This window comes from Schistocerca piceifrons, chromosome 2, assembly GCF_021461385.2.
Source record: "Schistocerca piceifrons isolate TAMUIC-IGC-003096 chromosome 2, iqSchPice1.1, whole genome shotgun sequence".
Classification (NCBI taxonomy): Eukaryota; Metazoa; Arthropoda; class Insecta; order Orthoptera; family Acrididae; genus Schistocerca; species Schistocerca piceifrons.
In genome coordinates this window covers 490,411,244-490,434,708 of record NC_060139.1, presented here as the reverse complement: position 1 = coordinate 490,434,708, position 23,465 = coordinate 490,411,244, and the positions used below count along the sequence as shown (strand labels likewise).

General features: G+C 37.6%; 1 protein-coding gene across 1 annotated transcript; it reads right to left on the bottom strand.

Annotated features, from left to right (window-relative positions):
- Positions 1-852: 852 nt before the first annotated feature.
- On the bottom strand, positions 853-23,406 carry LOC124777239 (cilia- and flagella-associated protein 418-like). The gene is made up of 3 exons (XM_047252565.1): positions 23,222-23,406; positions 4,888-5,058; positions 853-3,631 (listed from the first exon to the last, which is right to left on the bottom strand). Exons 1-3 carry the CDS (start codon positions 23,308-23,310, stop codon positions 3,352-3,354), a joined length of 540 nt encoding a protein of 179 aa, XP_047108521.1. The 5' UTR covers positions 23,311-23,406; the 3' UTR covers positions 853-3,351.
- Between the last annotated feature and the right edge of the window lie 59 nt (positions 23,407-23,465).

The window sequence follows — 23,465 nt, the reverse complement described above, 5'->3', positions numbered from 1 at the left end:
TTCATGAAGGATGAACTGAACATTTGAGCAGGATAAATTTACATATAGTCTTGTGTGTAAATATAGCTGTCCTTCACAAAAGGGAGGAAAGAAAAATAAAAGTTTATATTAATGTTAAAATTCTTTGTACCAATTAGGCCTAAGTTGTGTTATTCATTTTTTTTGAAGTGTCTCCTGTACACTAATCATATGATTAGAAATTGTATGTTATGACACGAATAAAACACTATTCACCATTCACTAATTGTGCTCAAAGAGCTGCTCCTAAACCTTACAAATGTAGACGCCTGTATGCAGGATTTCAAAACAGAGAAATCTTGCTGAAGTACAAATAAAAACAAAATTCATTGTGTGGGACAAAATTACCATGTTTCACTAGAAAAGCACTGAAGCTTTGAATTGGATTCTGCAAGACATTAAAAGTAACAGTACATTAGTGGATGGTTCATAAGGTTACTTCCAGAGAGTTTTACTACATTTTAGTGATGGTCCTGAGAGGAACACATTCTGATTAAATAAATACATTCCTAAAAGATCGTCTCTAAAGCCCCACAAAAAAAAAAAAAAAAATATCTGAGAGTGCATCTGATACATGACATGTCAGCTGAAGAATTTTTAAATTTTCCTTAACCCTTACACGTCTGAATGTTATCTCAAAGAAGGAAAATTTTTTCTTTGCACTGTAATGCTCTTAAGTGATTTTTAATGATTTTAATTGCAAGATTTATACAAAAATATGCAAGCATTTTCAAAATATACTTTTTACAATTTAGTTATTTTTATGGACTAAAATAACTAATTTTGAAACATTCATTGATTACCATGCAAAATTACAATAATAATAATAATAATAATAATAATAATAATAATAATAATCAGTTATGCAGTGGGATATAGCCAACATGCTGCTTACAAGTATTCTGATGGTCACAAGCTGCTGTGTATTGTTACATTGAATTGTCAATACTTTTATAGTGATTCCCAAAAGTTGGCAGCACTTTTGCACGAGGAAAAGGCTGAACATCCAGAAATCTGTACATGAGGTTTCCACTGATGAAAAATATTTCTGTTGCAGCTAAGATACATTAAACATTAATGAACATAATTATAGCCAGTGCATCTGAAAGGATTAAGCTGTGAAATGGGTATTATCCAGTTACCGGTACACATGTCGGGATACAGATTTTGAATGAGCAATGCACTGTAGTGACCACAATTCAAAACTTAATTTTGTAATATCTAAATAAATAGTTAAAATTAGGACAATATTATGGAATGTTTGTGTGATACAGCTATTCTTACCCCAAGAAACAAACAAGGCTGTCATCAATGATATTCTCCTGTAATCATTCAAAGAAGTATAACAGTTGTATAGTTCAACAGATATAATGATAGGTATAGAGAACATCTGTAGAATTTGTGAATACTCTGAATCCACTGGGTCTGCTGTACCATAAATTTACCTTCACATGGGTACACCAGTGACTTTTATGAGAACTTCATAGCAACTAAAACTCTGTAATGGCACTACAGAAGTGGAAGCCACTATTTTAACTGGATGTTCTCAGTAAAAAAAAAAATGTTTGTGCTCCGAATTATATTGATCCCAAATGATGTCCTGTTTGAATTCAAGAGACTGCAGTTTCCCCTCAAATTGTGCTTTGTAATGATGAAAAACAGATTGCAGGAACAACCAGTAAAATTCACAGGAGTTGACCTGAGACAGGACTGTTTTTCCAAATGTCAGTTTCACTCAGTGTGCTAGCTTGTAAGCTCTGTCACCAGACAACCTGGATGTTTGCTGCCTCCTTCTAAAATGGCAAAGAACTTTTGTTTTCAAAGAAGTATTGTTAAAAATTTAAGATACAAAGTGATACTTAGATATGCTAACGGCATTCTTAAGTAAATGGCCATGTGCATTTGAGCTGGTAAGTAAATATCTGCCTGTCTGCAATTTGCACTTGAGCTTCGTATATAACTGTACAGGTCCTTGTTTAACTTTCTTTCCAAAGCACAGCCATACAGTTAGTTATTCTCTTATCTAGACTAATAAATTTAGATAATAGCTAATAAATAATTTTTTTATGGAATGTGTTTTCTGCCATTGACTTTATAGGTCCTTACACACAATTCACTCCATTATTTGTGTTTTGTAACACTTTATCTTTTTTTAGATTTTTATCTCTGTATGTTCATTTTCTTGAGCTATTTGTAGACACATAATGAATATGTCTTTAAAGCCTTTTTGGTATCACAAGTTTGTGTAGTGACCCAACAATGGACTGCTTGTAATACAGGCTGTACACCCCTTCATTTTGCTGGTCATTGGCAACTTCACTAAATGCAGTACACACTTTGAGGTAGCTTGCAGGAAGTTTACAGTGCATAGATGTAAGTATGATAGAAAATACTGGAATGTAAATTACAATCTAAGTTTAAGTTTACAATTTCACATGCCTCCCTTGCATCACAAGAAGCTGATTTTACCAGATTTTAGCTTCCACTCAATGGGGATGTCATACAAGATGGAGCACTCATTCAGTTAGAAAGGAAACCATCAGTAGAGGCCTTATGGAAGAAAAGCTTAGAATTATCCTGAGGTGATGGCATAAATAAAACAGAGATGTGCTGAATTGCTACTTTTGCCACCACACTTGTTAGTGATTAACTCTTCCTGCTTATTTGTACATAGCTTGTTGTTTTTATGCAAATATCTGGGACCAGTCACAAACTTACGATTCAACATATACAACTGCTCAAGCATTTAAACGCTTTTGGTAAAAGTACATTTCAAGGAAGGAAAAAAGTTATCTGACAGTAAACCTGTCATTGTCTTAACAGTAATTTTTTTAGAAATTTTAACAATGTATCTAGAAAAGACAAATTTAGCTTTTTCCTTGTAAGTGATAAGAACTTTAAAGCCATTTTTGGCTATAAATAACATAGGTCAACAACAGATGGAAATCACATTTTTCAACACCCTGTAAATATTTAGCCTGCAGTAGTAGTTACACAACAGTTATATGTAAGTAAATTCTGTAAGACTACATTCAACATCCTAAGAATGTATTACAAATATGATTTATAAAATAAAATTCCCAGTTATATGATATCTTTTAAATTCAGCACTTTTTGCAATATTATCAAAATTATCATTACGTACATACACATTAAAACTACTCTAGAAGTATCGGAATATTTTCACAAACTGAAAAGGAAGACATTACTAAAACCAGGACTAAAACAAATGCAGTGAAATCTCTTGTGTAATTGAAGCATTTAAAGTATACTATGAGAGTTACAGCAACATCTTAAAACTGCTACAAATTACATAAGAATAATAACAGACATTCAGGAACTACTATGTTTTGTATCTTTTGTGGAATGACCTTTGCAGATCCACTGAATGGTTGGCAATGTATTTAGGTCAACAAGTTCACATGTTGATTGGTGGCAGCATTGGCAAGCATAAGCCTGCCACTGTTCTGCAGTTTTGAGATTTGTGCTCACTTTGGCAAAATCTGGCATGTTTGTTCGAAGGAATAAGTAATCTGTACCATCTCTCCATGCCATGTTCCCATACACGGCTACTGAGAAGTCACAGGATGTGCAATGTAGCTTGTCACATGCCCTATGAACAGAATATTATTATAAAAATCATACAAATTTTTACAACCAATACAATAAATCATGTTAAAAAAGTATTTATCTTGTTGTCACAGATGAAATTATAATCATACTCACCTCTGTTCAAGTATAATGAATGTTAAAGTAATATGGATGAGTGAGAGGTTGCACGTAAGTATCTGTGATTATATGGTTCAAAACATGTACAGAATGACACAGGCATAATTCACATATTTAATGGAATGTTCATTGTTTTAAAGATTCATATTGAAGTACAGCTATTTGCAAATCTGGAGCAGGATACCTACCTTTTGTTGGGATTGTTTTTCTACTTGAAGTATCTAAGCCTTCGTCCTGAACTGATTCAGATCAACCAGACATTACTTCCTGTCTTCCAAAAATCATTGTTGCATTAATTTGAAGAAGGAAATAAAATATGGCTTTAAGACCCTACTGATGATGAGGCACCCAGTATGGAGAATAAACTTAGATTGGTCAAGAATGAGGTAGGAATTCAGCCCTGCCATTTTCAAATGAATCATGTCAGGATTGCATTACACAGCAGTGACAACAACACTTTTTCACTTATGGACATCAATTTCTTTAAAATTATTAATTATCAATACTAAAATTTACATTCCTCTTAGTTTATGAAGATTTAATTTTTTTTTACACATCTATCACAATTTAATTCTCAATTAACCTCATTCCTTTTGGGACTCTACAGTATGAACCTATACATTCAAAATCACACCATTGTAGGCACATTCTTGAGGATTAATTATAAAGATAAAATATTTCCCTATTACTATCAGTGAACAAGTAGAGAGACAAAGACCATTATTAATGTAATACAATCATTCCTTTACTTTTTGAAATAATTATCTATGTAATTTAAGAATTTGTTTTAGAATACAGTGAGGTGTCAGATGACACACCAATAGGAAGTAACATTCTTAATAGAAAACTGTCTGCCCAATACATGTTGTTTTATTTTTCTTAATTATATAAAAGCCAAGTATTCCAGTCTCTGACAAAAATGATGAGGTTTGGAAACACTGGACATTTGCTATGTAGGAAAAGTCATGTGTTATGGACAACAAGGGGCCACATACCATGATGACCAGTTGCATGAAAGGAGCTGCACATTCTGGTAATTAAATACAGAAATTTTGTTGTGGCATAGGCAGGTGTTTTCCTGTGATCAGAATGCTGTTGCTGAAATTACATATTTTGCAAAACAAACTGATTGCAGCTGACCTTATTTCTCCTGCAGTTGTACATCCTTTGCTGATCTGTGTTCCACTTAAATACACTGGGAAACATTTCCTTTGTGTTCTTGGATTCCTCATTTGTTCAGAAAAAACCTCACCATTCAATGACTCATATTCTCCAATATCAAAAAGAATGCTGTCCAGTGAAGTTACATCACTGAAATATGAAAATAAATTAAATGAGGTGACACTGACGTTTGGAAAATATCAGTGCTCTAAATTGTACAATTCACAGTACTTGTCACATTTTATGTTATTTGAAGAGATAACCAGTTTTGGCTTTACAGTCATCATCAATTCGATAATTTCTTAAACACAAACATGGATCTATTACATAAAAATGCCTTGTAAGGCAGAGACAGATGACACACAGTAGTTAACTGAATAGATTAACAATATACCTGATACATAAGTTACAAATCTTGGTACTGGCAGAAGGGGTAGTGAAAGATTTTTAATAAGCAAATACTTACTGAGAGTAATGTGCAATAGAAAGTGTAGTCAGCAGTACATATATCTTTCTTATCTCATTTTACTAAAACAGTAGTTTTAAGTAATTGGGACATGTATGAACCTCACTTTTGACTATGCTTTCTGATATTTAATTACACTCGGTAAATATTTGCGTATTACAGATCTATTCCTGTACCCTCCACCAGTATCACCAATACTGATATGTATAACTTTTACTTTTTTACGTATCAGATTATTTGTTAAGGCTGTATGTCATCTACGGCACTGCCTTGTGAGGGTGTAAGCTTACTTGTTTTCTGTTTATATGTAATATTTGGAAACTGTTGCCTCCTCTTTTATATAAAATAATCACTTCAATTATAGATTGCCATATAATGTAGCTGAGACACGTGAGATGTGTGTTTCATTCTGGGATACAGAATTTAAAATGAGCAGCAGGTGTGAAGGATATGAATAAATAAGCATTTAGTGGAAACACAAAAGCTAAATTTTAGAAAATGAGTTGGGCAGTGCATGTATGGCTGATGTTATTTGTATTGCCTTCATGCTGAGAACTTATAAAGGTGGGCTTTCTTTTGCAGCATTCAAGTAAGATCCCACATTCTCTTCTGTGATTACATTTATACAAAACAGCTTTGCTGCCTTTGTAATTCCATTACTAGTTTATAAAAGAGTGTCTTCACACTAGGACTACTTAATGGTAAGAAGACTGACGATTTCAGAGATAAACAGAAGATGCTGAACTGGAATAATATTATGAAGAATGAGTTATTAAGAGATATTTTTGATTATTTCTAATGTATTGTTGTGACTATCCTTAAAGAATATTATCCCCTTATCATTCAACACAACATGTTAAATGTAAAGAAGAAACAGAAGAGAAGTTTGACTGACTGGTATACACCTTACTTGAAAAATTAAGTAGACTGCTGAAAACTTACTGCAACTAATTTTGCTCTAGTAATGGATTCATATGCCAAATTGAAAAAAATGTTACAGAAAGAAGATCATTTCTGCAATGCTTTACATTTGTTACTGGGCTGAGAAATATATGATCCTTGTGGCAAAGGGGTGCCATAGGGATGGACTGGGATGTTGTGGAGGTTGGTTGGGTGACAAAGTACCACTTTAGGAAGAGTGGGAAGGATCTTGGGTAGGATGTCCCTCAGTTTAGGGCACGATGATAGGTAATCAAAGTCCTGATGAAGGTTGTGGTTCAGTTGTTCCAGTCTCGGTTGGTACTGGATGATGAAGGGGCGCTCCTTTGTAACTGGTTCTTGGAGATGGTGGATGGTGGGACGATTCCGTATTCATGGGGAAATTGCGTGGGAGATCTGTCTGCAGACTAGGTCTGGGGTATAGTGCCTGTCTTTGAAGGCCTTGGTAAGACTTCCCATCCCCAGGAGGCCTGGCTGTATGGGAAGGTTAGTTTGATGTGAATGGGATGGCAGCTGTCAAAATGCAGGTAATGTTGGTGGACAGAGGTGTGAATGGAGCCATCAGAGAGAAGGAGATCAACTGGAGGAAGGTAATATGTTGGGTTGAGGAATACTAAGTGTAGCAGATGGGAGAGAGGTGCTGAGTTTGTGAAGGAATGAGGATAGGGTGTCTTGGCCTTGAGTCCAGATCGTGATATCTTCCATGAACCTGAGCTAAACTAGAGGTTTGGCATTTTGGGAGGCTAGGAAGGTCTCTTCCAGTTGGTCCATAAACAGGTGAGCATAGGAGTGTGTCATGCAGGTGTCCATAGCTGTGCTGCAGATTTATTTGTATACTTTGCCTTCAAAGGAGTAGTTGTGAGTTGGGATAAAGTAGTAAGATGTATGAGGAACGAGGGAGTGGGTACAGAGTCTGAAGGATGTCGAGAGAAGTACTATTTAATAGCATCAAGACCATGGACATCAGGGATGTTGGTGTATAGGGAACTGGTGTCAACAGTGACAAGTAGGGATCCAAAGGTAAAGAAGAAGGGATGCAAGTGATTGGTATACGTGACATGGGAAGCTAAATTACAGGCAATTGGTTGGAGGTGTTGGTCAATGACGCCTGAAATTCTTTCAGTGAGAGCACAATAACCAGCTGTAATGGGACATCCAGGAATGTTAGGTTTGTGGAGGATATAGAAGGTGGGTGTGCAGGGTGTTATAGGCATGAGGAGGAAAATGGATAGATGGGAGAGGTACTGGAAAGACAATAAACAGGGATTGGAGGTTATGTAGAACTTCTGGGATAGGGTCACTCTGGCAGAATTTATAGGTGAAGCAGTCAGATAATTGGCAAAGGCCTTCAATTTAAAATGACATTGGTGAATCCTTTGTCTGCAGGTAGGATGATTGGGCGAGGATCAGTTTTGAGGGTGTGTATGGATGTCTTTCCTTCTGCTGAAAGATTGAGGTTCTTAGAAAGGGACATGGGGAAGGATGGTGATGCCATGTTTGAGGTAAGGAATTTCTGGAAGGTAACCAGGGTATGTTTAAGTGGGAGCAGTGGGGGATTACAGTTGGATGGCAGTATGAAATGGGAGAGGGATAATTCAGTGTTGGGATTAGGTTAGATTTGGTTGGAGGAATTGGTGAGAAGGTGAGTCAAACATGTTTAAACTTGGGTGTAGGGCTGAAGGTGAGGTCTTTCAATAGGACTGAAACTTCTGTGGAGCTGAGGGTTTTGTGGAAAGGTTAACAACAGTGATGCAGGAATGTTTCAGCTCTGGCTTTGGTGGAGTGTTGGTAGAGAGTTTCAGCGACGTGGCAAGTTGAAAAGGTCAGCTATAGGGTTAGAAACAAGAATTACCTGGGCATTCCTTGGATGAAAATAAGTATAGTAAATTCAAAAATATTTCTTTACATGTTGGCAAAATATTTTTAAACAATGTACCATATGACACTAGCTAATTGAATGAAAATAAATTGAAAATGCTGGTACATAATGGAAAAAGGGCTTATCTTTTACTATAAATGTGACTGTGAACAAACCAAGTCATAACTTATGGCATACAGTGTAATGTGTAGTCTATGCAGTCTGTGTAACAAAATTAGTACAATATAGGTTATATCTGTGAAATAATATTTATATATGTAAACCATTTGTACAATTATGCAAATGACAAACTCTCATACAACAACACAGTTGTTTACAGGCAAATAAATATATATATTTTTTTAAATCAGCATATGGTTAATTTTCAACTCCATTGATGAAGAACAACAATGAAACATAATTAACAAATTGTCCTTAAGGAAACAGTAACTTTCACATGATACCTCCAATGGATTTCTCAGCTCAAAAACTGCCAAGACTCCAAGGAATGTCTTGTGTCAATCAGTTCATAAAACTGCACATTAGACCACCATCTTAAATTACTACTACATACCACCATCGGTAGAGCAATACTAGAAAACCACAGCATGCATTCTTATTATCATGTTTTGCAGATCCATACATGAAGGATAACCTACATACATGGAGAACTAGTCAAGTAAACACAACTTGACATTTTTAATTTCAAGCAACTAGATGTGAACAACAACAGAATACCAATATGAAAAGCAAATAATAAATGCATGTCAGGGATTATATGATGCAGTGTGTACACTTTCTGTTTGGCTCACGCTTATCACTATGTTGCACGACCACTTCACCACCCCCTCCCCCACTGCCCTTAGTGCTAATGGTATCTTATCTTAAAACAGATGCAGTGTCTGGATCATGTAATGACAGGCCTTGTGCAATGTGACATCAAATCGTCAGTATGAGCAGTTGACATCCATTGCAGCTGGTCCATGGTGGGCGGCAGACAAGTCAGTTCTGTCCTTTGAAAGTCTATCCGGTGACGTGTTTGTACCAGTGTAAGAGGTGCTGAAAGTGGGTTTGGTCGGTAAATGGAGACAATGGTTGGTGTCCCAATATTAGCATCCCTGAACATCTTCTGCTGCTTGCTGATAACCAGATATGGTCCGTCATATGGTAGCTGCAGTGGCTTGCGTACCGCAACATATGAGGCAAAGACTTGATTGCGCTTCCAGGGGTCACTGAAAATAAACAGGTGACAAGTCTGTTGAGCCCTCAGGGCAACGGGTCATAGCTACTGAATTTGTGAACAAGTGTTATACCTCGACAAGGTCATTTGCCCTGTTGCTGAAGACTCACCAGGCATTTAGCCATAGACAGTCTCTGCGATCATGGCCTTTAGGTCTTCCTTGATGGATGCATGGATGTCCACAAGGACAATTGGTAGTGATTCTCTGCACTATTGCAAGTCACGAGATTGAAGGGACACTTTCAATTATCCGTGCATGTGTTCTACTAATACATTCACTGCTGGATGGCATGCTATTATTGTAATAAGCCTCATGCCCAGTGTGAAGGTGAGCACTTTGAATAGGTACAAATTGAATTGTCTGCCCTTGTTGGCTGTAATACAATAACGATACTCTGAAACAGGCAATCCATCCACAGAGCAATGTGGTAACAACTGTTTCGGTGGTAAGGTCAACTATGGGGAACACTTCAGGCCAGCAAGTGAAAGCAGTAAGTATATCCTTTGGAAGGTGGGAGAGGGTTGATGATATCCAGCTGTACAGGACCCAGGCATTGGCTTGGTGGTACAAATGCAACAAGGCATGTGTTTGACATCTGATCTTGTTCCATTGAAATGCCACACACTAGTGCACAAATGTCTTGCAGTCTTTGGTCATGTTTGGCCACACAACAGCTCAATTTACTAGGCCCATCATACCATGTACCCCAGAATGAGACCTATCAATTAATGAAGCTATTGCCTGTTGATGAAAGTCCCTCATCACAAACGGTTATGGTTGTACCATAGCCTCATTTGAGTATAACAATGTGCTTGACGAAGGTATTTGGATGTAACAGAGGTGCAAACCTGATGGTTGTGTCAGCAGATCTCACAAGTCAGCGTCAAACTGCTGCGTCAAAATCTATTGCATGTGTAATCACTTCTATCCCCCTGTACACTCAGTTCTTCCTCAATATGAACAATACAAGTGATGAACTGATCTGAGTAATCAAGGTGGTGCAGTTGGCATGGTGATGCTCTGTCTGCTCACTGAAGGTAAGCATATGTCAGTGGCTTGTCATCCATGACAGGTGTAAACTGTTGTCCATCCAGCATGTGGTGGAACTTCTTGATAGTGACATATGCTGCTTACAATTCATGATTGTAGGTTACCCAGGTCTGTTGTGATGGCGATAACTCTGGCTGAAAAATGCCAAGGGTCACCACTGTTCTTCTAAGTGTTGTTTTAGTAGGGCACCAATTGCAGTGGCAGACGCATTGACCATTAGAGTGAGAGGCACATGCAGAACTGGATGCCCTAATAGAGCAGCCTCTGTGATCGTGATCTTTACTTTGACAAATGACAACTTTTCGTTCCTAGTTCACAGCAGTTCATCACTCGATTTCAGTGAACATTGCAGCAAACCATTCAGTGGAGCAGCTAAGAATGCATGGTGGTGCACAAAATGGTGATAAAAGTTGATGGTGCCAAGAAATTATTACAACCCTCAAAATGTCAAAGGTACGGAAAAATAATTATAGCCTTGACTCGCTCCAGTGGCAGCCATATTCCTTGTGAACTGATGCTGTAACCCAGGAACTGGACCTGGTAGATTGACAAGTAATCCATGTGAACAGAGGCGAGTAAAAACTTGGCATAAGTGTGCTAGGTGTTCCACCCCCTAGCTTGACATCACCTAAACATCACCAATGTATACATAGTACAAATCATGGACACAAGTGGCTTCATCCATGAACTGTTGAAGGCATCATCAATGTAAACATAGTAAAAATTGAGGTCACATGTGACTTCATCTGTGAACAGTTGAAAGGTCTGTTACATTGTTGCATAGTCCGAAAGCCATTCTGGTAAATCAAAGAGTCTGAACGGAGTGCAGACAGCGGTTTTAGCTATTTTGTGCAGAGTGACATGTATCTGACAGAATGCACATACAAAGTCCAACATGGAGAAGATGCATTTGCCATGGATGTCAAATGCAAAGTAAGTGTGCGGTACTGGATAGTGATCATGGATAGTCCTGGCAATGAGCTGTCTATAATACCCTCATGGGCACCATCCATTATTCTTCTTTGGGACTCCATGGAGTGGAGGTGCCAAACAACTGCTCAACAGGCAGCAGATTCCTCATGCGAACATAAAGGAGAATTCCTGCTTTGCTACTTTCAACTTCTTTGGTGTTAAACAATGAGGTTGAGTGTGAACTGGGGGTCCTGCTGTGATCTGTATATAAAGCATTGTCGAATGCTGAACCGATGTTAGTGTAGTTTGTTGTCATGTGATTTCCAGGAACTGCATCAATAGTTCTAGAAATGGAAAATCACCTGCAATCATCAGCATTGGAGTATTATCTGTACAGCATACACATCCATGACTGACCAAGTTGCTAGCAGTGTCAAGGAAGTGACAATGATGGAGGTCAAGTAGGAGTCCACAGAATGACAAAAGGTCTGCCCTGAGAATAGGGTGTATCACATCCATCACAATTTCTATTCAAACTTACCGATGGAGGCCGATCAAGTACAACAGAAGTGATATCTGGCATTCTGCAAGGTAGTGTCATAGGCCCTCTGCTGTTCCTGACTTATATAAATGATCTGGGTGATAATCTGAACAGCCCCCTTAGATTGTTTGCAGATGACACTGTAATTTACCGTCTAGTAAAATCATCAGATGATCAATTCCAATTACAAAATGATCTAGAGAGAATTTCTGTATGGTTTGAAAATTGACATTTAGCACTAAACAAAGAAAAGCATGAGATCATCCACATGGGTACTGAAAGATATCTGATAAATTTTGGGTATACGATAAATCGCGCAAATCTAAGGACTGTCAATTCGACTAAATACCTAGGAATTACAATTACAAGCAACTTAAATTGGAAAGACCACATAGATAATATTGTGGGAAAGGTGAAACAAAGACTGTGCTTTGTTGGCAGAACACTTAGAAGATGCAACAAACCCACTAAAGAGACAGCCTACATTACACTTGTCCGTCCTCTGCTGGAATATTGCTATGTGGTATGGGATCCTTACCAGGTAGGATTGACAGACGACATCAAAAAAGTGCAAAGAGGGGCAGCTCGTTTCTTGTTATCGCGTAATAGGGGTGAGAGTGTCACTGATATGATATGCGAATTGGGGTGGCAGTCACTGAAACAAAGGCGGTTTTCTTTGCAGTGAGATCTATTTACAAAATTTCAATCACCCACTTTCTCTTCCGAATGTGAAAATATTTTTTTGACACCCACCTACATAGGGAGAAATGATCATCATAATAAAATAAGAGAAATCAGAGCTCGAACGGAAAGATTTAGGTGTCCCACGCGCTATTTGAGAGTGGAATGGTAGAGAAGTAGTATGAAAATGGTTCGATGAACCCACTGCCAGGCACTTAAGTGTGAATTGCAGAGTAACCATGTAGATGTAGATGTAGATGTAGCTGGGCAAATCAATATACTCACACATCAGCACTTGTGTCCACCAAGAATTGCAACTTCGTATAATTTTCCATGTTGAATAGTCAACGGCTGCCACATGAGGGGGCCAGTCACCACCATCACTGACATCTAGGTGTTTTGGGTGGTGGGTGGAGAGACAGCAAGTTATCTTAGGTTTAGGCCAGGGAAGTTGAGGTTATAGGACTGAAGGATTTGCTGTAAGGATAGCTCCCATCTGTGCAGCTCAGAAAAGTTGGTGGTTGTGGGGAGGATCCAGATGGCATGGGTTGCGAAGCAGCCATTGAAATCAGTGGTATGAAGATTGGCTGCTGTTGGAAATCACAGTGGTATCACCAGAATGTTATAGATTTAAACAAATTTACTTCACTCCCAAAATTAAACACCACAACTGCAACTTGACATTTTTCAGTCCAAGCAACTGGATGCGAACAGTAACAGCGTACCGATGTGAAGCAAAGAGTATATGTGTGCCAGAGATTAAGTGATACAGAGTATACACTTTGAGTTTGGCTCACACTTGTCACTATATCACACAGTCATTTCAGGCTCTTAACATTCTAGATAACTTTGACTTGATGAACACCAGACTTACAAAATGTTCATGTTTATGATTTACAGCCAGTCAACACCTAGATTATCAGTGGATTAACAACGATCAGATAACTGACACAGAAGAGAATTGAAGGTATAAGCAAGAAGCAGTGCACACAGTTTAATTGATTTTAAAGAGTGTATTGTTTTACTCCATGTCATCCTACTTTGTACAGTTTGCATTTATCTTTCCCTGAGATCTTAATCAACTTTTTTCTGCTGATATGGAGGGATCTACAGTTTAACACAGGATCCAACCTATGGTAAAAGATGCTGTTATTCTTTACATAAACAAAGCTTTGTCAGAAAGTATAGTCCAATGAAATGTATGCACAGAAAAAAAGGGTATTCACTAAGATCTTGACAAGGCATTTCTTAGTCTCACTGTCTCCCACTTCTATGAGCCACCAACACATATTAAATGACTACATCTAAAAAACTCTGGAAGAAAATTGAGGGTTTTTCTTCCTTTTTTTATTTGTTGTTATAGACAGCATCAAGTTCATAGGAATGAAGTTTCTAAAGAAAAAGGCATGCAAAACTGTTTTACTACAGTAATGTTTCGCAAAGTACAGCACCTGATGCAGCCAATAGAAATTACTTTTTATTTTGATTATGAGGCAACTGTGATTCAAGTGATGATAACTTCTTTCATTTAGACAACAATATTTCACTGATGCTGACACAGAGGTTAAACATTAGACTCAGTCAAATTTCTGTGTGTCCTCTCTGGTTTATGTTTACTAAAATAGATTTAATACGATGCAGCACTGGTCAATTAGACACTTAATAAACATGAACTATTTTGTAGTTATACCCACAGCCAAATTATTTTTTGGTTTCACAATCGACTGAACTAAACAAGGGCAGTTTAGTGACATTAGTTCTATTCTCTTCTTTGTTTATAATCTATATTGCAAACAGTTGTTCCTTCTCAAGTGACTGATAATTGATTATACAGGTACTGAACTGTAAGTGTGTTGCAGTTATTTCATCTATGTTTACTCAAAATTAATTATCTTCATATGAAGCACTGGTAAATTTCAGAAGTCCTATCTTTTCATTTGTGGCGCCGATGAAATTGACACCAACATTAATGCATCCATCTTTGAACTAAGCTAAGATTATCGTTGGTCTCTTCCGCCATGTCCAGTTCTTTGTGAGCCTTGCTTGTGTTTGGGTGAATAAATGAACTACTGCGAAATGGGGGTCGTTTGGTGTAACTAACCCGAACATCTCCCTCACATTATTAAGTTAATTCTAAATGAATTTGGACAACTGAATTTTTGTTTTTATCTTGCTAGCAGATTGTTTCTCTAGGCTGCTATGTTGTAATATATGCAGAATGATTGCTTATGAAAAAGTAGTTATTACATTCTGAAGTTCTGTTACATTTTAGCACTGGTAAGCAGAGAACCTCACAAGGATTTCAAGTCAAACTATAGAACTGTTTGCTGCCACAAGATTTTTCTACAACAAGTCTGCCACTTTTCCTGCATTTTATTACTGTCCTTTATATATGGGTCAATGGCTCTATAAAACACATATGTAGTGGCCAATAATGAAATGTAAAGATACCCCTCATTTACATTGTCTTGGACATCATGAACGTATAATTGAAATAATTTTAATTAACACTAAAGAGTACTTTATGCACCTGTTGTTTTATTGATTAACATGATAACTTCTTATTGAGAAATGTTTTCAACTCCTTTTTTTCAACGTAGGCGAGTTACAAATTCAAGGTCGAGATAGGTGAAAGGATTTTTCAAAAGACTTATATTTAGCAGTACAATGTGTATCATCTTCTTTTATTATCATCAATATCACTAATTCTTCACAGAAGTTCTGTCTTAAACTTATGTTATGGACTTGGATGTCATTACAGAGTAGTCATTTCTGTTGGATGCCACTGATACAATAACTGAGCATCTAAAACACTGATTTCCAGCAGTCCTCAATCTGAAGATTAGCTTCAGTACGACTTCATAGCTTTGTTAAGCATGTAGGAGTAGGCTGAACCAAATATACTGAGCAAGTTGGTGCAGTAGTTAGCACACTGGACTCGCATTAGGAAGGATGACAGTTCAAACCCGCATCTGTCCATCCAGATTTAGGTTTTTGATGATTTCCTGACATTGCTTCAGGCAAATGCTGGGATGGTTCCTTTGAAAGATCACAGCCACTTTCCTTCCCCCATCCTCTTGACCCAATCCAAGCTTGTGCTCCATCTATAATGACCTTGATGTTGATGGGACGTTAAACCCAATCTTCCTTCCTTCCTTTTGAACCAGATACATCAAGCTAATTGCATATGTAACATGCTATTTTTAGACATATCAAGCTTTTTGAGTGGCAAAGATGCATCAAGTGGTAGAAAAAAATCAGTTATTGACTATTAATTAAGCTCTGGACACATCTTCAGTGTTTGGTCACTTAATCAACTGAGCTACCAAGTCAAATACATAATTATTAATACAAGCACGTGAATGCTAATAGCCGCTATTTTATTATGTGACTAAGGTTAGTACAGCATTCTGGGGTGAAATTATGTATCATTAGAGGTGGAGTATTATATTGGATTTGTCTGTTTCCATAGTTCACTGGTCAGCATGCCTGGATGATATGAAGAGAAGCCACGTTTGATTCCTGGTACTGCCAGGGATTTTCATTAGCGAGAGGACTAAAACAGGCTGCGCTCAATCTCATCCAGCCAATTGAGAAGCCACTTGATTGAGAAGTAGCGGCCCCAACATCAAGAAGGCCAACAACGGCCAGAGAGAGAGTCATGCTGGCATCATACCCCCCACCCCCCATACCGCATCCAAGTGACGCCATTGGCAGAGGATGATATGGCAGACCTTGCTTGCTTGCTTAGTGTCTTGGATTTGAAACAGCAATTGGTGTAGGGGGGATGGGGTTGGGAGGAGAAGATCAGTCCAGCATTTACCTAAGAAGTTATTTAGGAAAAATCCACACTCTAAGGATGGTTGGGGACTTGGAAACAGCTCCTCCTAACTTCAGGTCCAGTGTCTGTGTAGAGAGTAGAAAGTTCCTATGAAGTAGTACAGGTAGACATTATCCTTGACAAATGGAATAAATTAATAACTGGTTCAAATAATGGAAAATCCAGGGTGGAATATGACAACGGTATGAAAATGATAGTTGCACTCACCATACAGTGGAGATGCTGAGTTGTAGATAGCCACAACAAAAAGACTGTCTGAATGCAAGCTTTTGACCAACAAGGCCTTCATCGGAACTAGACAACATACTCATACACACACTCATGCAAACATATCCTTCACACACCAATGACAGCATGCATTTGTGTGAGAGCATGTATGTGTATTTTGTCTATTTCTGATGAATATCTTCTTGGCCAAAATCTTAGTTTTTGACAATCTTTTTGTTGTGTCCATCTGTGACTCAGCATCTCCACTATATGGTTAATAATTGGATCCATTTATTGATTCCAACTCAGACGATACATTTGCAGAACAGTTCAAAGCAGACTTGATTCCTGTTTCAAATAGGTACACCACTAATACAATTATAGTTGGTGGTGACTCCAATCTACCTTCAATATGTTGGCGAAAATACATTGGTAGGCATGAAACATAGCCCAAAATCATACCAAATGCTTCCTCTAAAAATTATTTTGAACAATTAGTTCAGGAGCCCACTCAAAATGTAAATCTTTGCATGTCTATCCTTGTAATAGATGGTTACCAGGACTTCGGCTCTTCAATATGAAATGAAAGTTACAAGACCTGCAACTGTCTCTTTTGCATTTAATTAATTTATTCAACCAGTTTTGGTATTCCATTATACCATTTTCAGGTCCCTTGACCAACGTAAGTTGAGAGGACTCCAATCTCGTTTGTAGTCATAACAGGAGCCAATATTAAATAACTAATGTACATAGGTCTCTGGTTTACACAACACATACCTTCATTCACCAACCAGTGACTTACATTTTGTCCTGGCAGTTGTTGGCTGACAAATGAATGGATAGTGTCATGTAAAACCAGAGATCTATGGACACCGGTTGTATAATATTGGTTCCTGTTATGACTGCACATGAGATTGGACTCATCGCAATTTACATTAGTCAAAGGGCCTGAAGACGTTGTAATGAAACACCAAAAATGGTTATGTAAATAAATTAAATGCAAAACAGATGGTTGCAGGTGTTGTAATTTTCATTTTGAAGTGTAAATGGTTGCAAAAACACACTTGAGCTCTTAGCAACAAATAATAATTCTGAGCAAATATGAAGCAACACGGCGGATACAGGGATTTGTGAGCACAAATTTGTAATCCACCAAAAATAATGCATAATATATCTATTTAAAAGCAGATAAAAATTTGCTTTACTGTGTTCCTAAGCAACACACTTCATTCCTTCTGAACTCTGTAAGCACATACCACATGTGGCTTGAATTCAAATAAACAGTATTGATGGCAGTTGAGAGATTTACACCAAATAAAGTAATAGGAGATGGATCTTATCACCCACGGTACACAAAACAGATCAGAACACTGCTGCAGAAGCAAAGGGAAAACATGCAAAGTTTAAAAGCACACAAAATCTCCAAGACTTGTGATGTTCTACTGAAGCTCAAAACTTAGGGTGGGCTTCAATGTGAGATGCTATTGATAGTTTCCACAATGAAACTCTGTCTCAAATTCTAGCAGGAAATCCAAAGAGATTTCTGGCTGAATTTAAAGTACACCAGGGACAAGACACACAATTAATACCTTCACTGTGCTATAGCAAAGATAATGTTAGTGATGACAGTGCCACTAAAGCAGAGTTGCAAAACAAGGTTTTCCAAGAATCCTTCACCAAAGAATATGAAGTAAATAGTCCAGAATTCTACTCAAAAACAACTGCCAATATGAGTAACTTATAAGTAGATATCCTTGGTGTAGCGAATCAGTTTAGAACACTTATGAAAGGCAAGGCTTCCAGTCCAGACTGTATTGCAGTCAGGTTCCTTTCAGAGTAAGCTGAAACAACAGATCCATACTTAGTGATCATATACAACAGTTTACTCATCAAAAGAATCATACCTAAAGACTGGAAAGTTGTAAAGGGTACACCAGTAAAATCAAGAAGGCAAATAAGAGTAATCCACTAAATTAAAGACACATAACACTAATGTTGATTTACAGTAGTGTTTTGAAACATATACTTTCCTTGAACATTATGAATTACCTTGAAGAAAATGATTTATCAACAAATGGCCAACATGGATTCACAAAATATTTTTTCTGTGCAACACGACTAGCTCTTTATTCAGACAAAATAATGAGTTCTATCAAAGAGGGATGTCAAACTGTTTATGTATTTCTAGATTTCCATAAGGGTTTTGACACTGTTCCTCACAAGCAACTTCTAATCAAGTTGTGTGCTTATGGATTTTCATCTCAGTTGTGTGACTGAATTCATGATTTTATGTCAGAAGGGTCACACTTCATAGTAACTGATGCTATGTCATTGAGTAAAATAGAAGTAATATCTGACGTTCCCAAGGTAGTATTATTGGTCTCTGCTGTTCCTGATCTATATAAATGATTTAGGAGATACAATGAGCAGGCCTCTTAGATTGCGGATGTGCTGTCATTTACTGTATTGTAAAGACATCAAATGATCAAAACCAATTTCAAGATGATTTAGAGGAGGTATCTGTATAGTGTGAAGAATGGCATTTGACTTTAAACAATGTAATGTGTGAAGTCATCCACATGAGAACTAAAATGAATCTGCTAAATTTGAGTGTGGCCTCAGTTGCCTGTGTGTGTGTGAGTTGCATTTGCGTGAGTGTGTATGTATGTGTTTGTCGTCTAATTTTGACGAAGGCTATATTTGTGACAGTCTTTTTGTTGTGCCTATCTGCGACTCAGCATCTGCACTATACGGTGATGGTTAGTAGCAACTTTCCTTTTCACTATATAGTTACATTCCATCTTGGATTTTCCATTGTTTGATATCCACTAAATTTTGGTTACGTGATAAATCACACAAATCTGAAGTCTATAAATTCAATTAAATACTTAGGATTACAATTACAAATAACATAAACTGGAAAGATCATACAGAAAATTTTATGGAAAAATGGACCAAAGACAGTGACTTATCAGAAGAACACTTATAAAATGCAACTGGTCTACTAAAGAGACTGCCTACACTACTACTGTCCATCAACTGATAGAGTATCGCTGCAAGGTGTGGGATCCATGTTAACTAGAACTGACAGAGGACATCAAAAAATTTCAAAGAAGGGCAGCTCGTTTTGAAATATTGTGAAATAGTGGATGAGTGCAATGGATACGATACATGGGTTGAGGTGGTAATCATTAAAACAAAGGCATTTTTTGTTGCAGCAGGATCTTCTCCGGAAATTTCAATCATCAAATTTCTGCTCCAAATGCAAAAGTATTTTGTTAGTGTCCCCCTACATAAGGAGAAATGATCATTGTAATAAAATATTGGAAATCAGAGCTTGCACGGAAATATTTAAGTGCTTCTTTTTCCCACACTTTTCAAGAGGAGAACAGTAGAGAAATAGCTTGAAAGTGGCACTTAACTGTGAATTGCAGAGTAATTGTATAGATGGTAGATGTATGACTTCACTTGGGCTCTTTCTTTAAAATAACACTAGTTGATGATTGCATAAGTGACACTGTGACTGCTGCATTACAATCTGTAAGAACTTACAGTAACTCATCAAATTATTGGTATATTTTTCAACATAATCTTCTTATCAGAACATTATGAACACAGAGATCAACCACTAAGCCCCTTCGCCACTTTGTCCAACATATATGAGAGCAATAAGCAATTCAGGTCCCTTTTGTGTATATCATAATGTTCACACAGTACATAAGAAATGCCAGCTGTGTACAAGCAAGATCTTTCCCTGCACATAAAATAACATTGTTCTTATCGTTGGTAAGAAATGTAGTTAGCTCACTTTGTTACCTGTGGCCGATTTATTAATTCCGCACACATCATCGCCTGTCACAATGGCACAGGGTACTTTGCTCCATGGATACAAGGGCTCACACAGATAACAATACAGCCCGGATAATTATAATGGACAATACAGGTAACCTAATACAGCAACTGAGTAAACTAAGGAAAATACTTACAGATAATGGCTATGTTATGTTGGTGGACATAGTGTTACATTAAAAATAAATGTATAAAAATATGTCACAATGAAGAAAGAGAACAAAAGTGTATAACACATACTGTTCCTATCACATACTGATGGAAATAAATCACAACACAAAAAATTAATGTATAGTAATGAAATTTGGGGAGTACATTTGTCTAGCTACAATATCTAAGTGATTAACTTTGCAAGATCACAGATTAATGCAATCATACGATAAGCCAATGCAAATATTAAATGCTTGTACATTAATAAGTGGTGTAACTGCTAGAATTTTGAATGCAAGCATGCAAATGTGCAGGCATTGTGTTATACAGGTACTAGCTGTTAGTTTGTGGGATGGAGTTTCATGCCTGTTGCATTCAGTCGGTCTGTACAGGGATAGTTAATGTTGTTTGTGGATGATGGTGAAGTTGCTGTCTGGTGATGCCCCAAATGTACTCAACTGGAAACAGATCTGGTGATCAAGCAGGTGGAAGCAACATGTTGACACTCTGTAGAGCATGTTGTGTTATAACAGTGGTATGTGGACGAGAATTACCCAGTTGGAAAACACCTCCTGGAATGCTGTTCATGAATGGCAGCACAATGGGTCAATTCGCCAGACTGATGTCCAATTTTGCAGTCAGCATGCATGGGATAACCACAAGAGTGCTCCTACTGTCATTCGAAATCATACGCTAGGTGTAAATCCAGTGTGTCTAGCATGCTCACAAGTTGGTTGCTGGCCCTCAACTGGCCTCCTCCTAACCTACACATGCTTATCACTGGCACTGAGGCAGAACCAGCTTCCATCAGAAAACACAACAGATCTCCACCCTGCCCTCCAATGAGCTCTTGCTTGACACCACTGAAGTAGCAAGTGGCACTGGTCTAGACTCAGTGGAATGCACGCTACAGTGTGTCTGACAGAGCTGTCTTTGAAGTAACCAATTTTTAACAGTTCTTTGTGTCATTGTGGTGCCAACTGCTGCTCAAATTCCTGCTGCAGATGAAGTATGATGTGCCAGAGCCAAACACTGATATATGATGGTCTTGCCTCTCCAGAGTGCCATAGGGAAGACCAGTCTCCTTGCGAATATACAGTCTTGTGGCCACTGCTGCCAGCCGTCATGTGCAGTGGCTACATTTCTGCCAAGTCTTTCTGCAATATCGCAGAAGGAATGTCCAGCTTCTTGTAGCCCTATTACCCCAACTTCTTGCAACTCAGTGATGTGTCGATAATAGCATTTTTTTTGGGGGGGGGGGGGGGGGGTGTCAGAGAAAGAGGAGACTGACTTCTTACAGACTGTTTGGGCTGTTGAGATGCACTGCCCAAGTGAGAATGTACATATAAAGGAGATCAGCACCTTAATCAATGAATGCTTCGCAGACTACCCAATACTTTAGCTATTTATTCATTAGTCATACCATAGATCCTATCAAGAAGGACAACCTCCATGGAAGTGGAACAAGTCAGGGTATAAACTAACAAAAGAAAAGCAACTCATACAATAAACTATTATTATTCTGCTTACTATTACTTGTGCTTATGCCAGCTGAATGTAACCTAGGGATTTAGCAGAACTGTTTATTCATCGGTTTATCCTAATATATAAGTGAATACAAAGAATAGCATTATCTTCATATGTAGCAATGGAGACCTTTTTACAGTACTTTTCTCTTGTTATGCAACTTGACAATGAATGTTGCTACTAGTGAGTTTTGTATTTATTTTTTTTTTAAATTGTAGTGAATCCAAATTTCTTTTACTTTTATGCTATATGGGGGCTTGTGGAAGATATTAGCATGAGAGTAGGTAATTCCAGTCTGAACTCTAGACAAGTAGACAGAGTTAAGGGACATGGAGTGCCAATATTTCTTCCTTACACAACAAGAAATGCAAACCATTTTGTTACTTAAAAATGCTGCGACTTAAATGTCTTGACAGCAAGAAAAAATTGGAGGAGGTGAGGGTCACAGACTGCAAATGTTTTTGATATCTCGACTTTTGGATCAATTTTGTGCCAAGTTGAGTCTAGTCTGTGACGAGCTTTTACTCACGATTTCCTCATTGACTATTGTGCAGGATTATTTTTTAAAAATGTTTTCACAACAGCTTGTGAGCAGTTTGACTATAACTTTACTTTATGATATTGGTAAGTGACCATGCAGGAGTATTAAAAAACGGGTCATTGCAAAAATGTGGGATTGGCCACATTCTGTGCTCTGTAAGAGATCACCATTAGCAATAGAAAATTTATTGGGCAATAAGAAGTTATCAGAATGAGTTCAATAAGAAGTTATCTCTAAGTGCCGGGTCAGAAGTAACTTGTATTTGATCCGGTAAGTCGTGGTTTATGTATTCTATGACCTGCCTTAGCCAGTGCTTTGTGGTTATCATCAGGAAGTCAGCCTGTCATTGTACGTGTAATACAAGTTGTATCCTACTAACGAGACTGAGAAATTGTTTTCCTTTTACGTTTCCTAACTTTGAATGTGAGCTGTGAATAAATGTAATTCTGTTTCAATTTCACAGTAACAGAGCACAACACTACAAGGTAGCAACTTAAGGTTAAAGTTCACCTTTCGCTTTTTTGTAAATTATCCCTGGGCTTGTTTTTAAAAAATTTATTTTCTACCTCTTCCAACAATTCATCAATATCGTCTGCCATCGTAACAACGAAATGTTGTGTGTAAAACAGCCGTGGAAAATTGTGTACAAAAGAGGAAGCCGAGTGTTAACACACGACTTCGTTACTATGGAAACAGTTAACTATGTTTATAAACAGAGAGAGAGAGACCTGTCAAGTGAACAATAGGTTCATTT

Coding starts and splice junctions, on each gene's coding strand:
- LOC124777239 (XM_047252565.1), bottom strand. CDS start 23,310: ATGGCAGACGATATTGATGAATTGTTGGAAGAGGTAGAAAATAAATTT. Junction 5,059..23,221: donor AATTTACAAAAAAGCGAAAG/GTGAACTTTAAC, acceptor TTCATATTTCAG/TGATGTAACTTCACTGGACA. Junction 3,632..4,887: donor ACAACTGCAGGAGAAATAAG/GTCAGCTGCAAT, acceptor TTCTGTTCATAG/GGCATGTGACAAGCTACATT.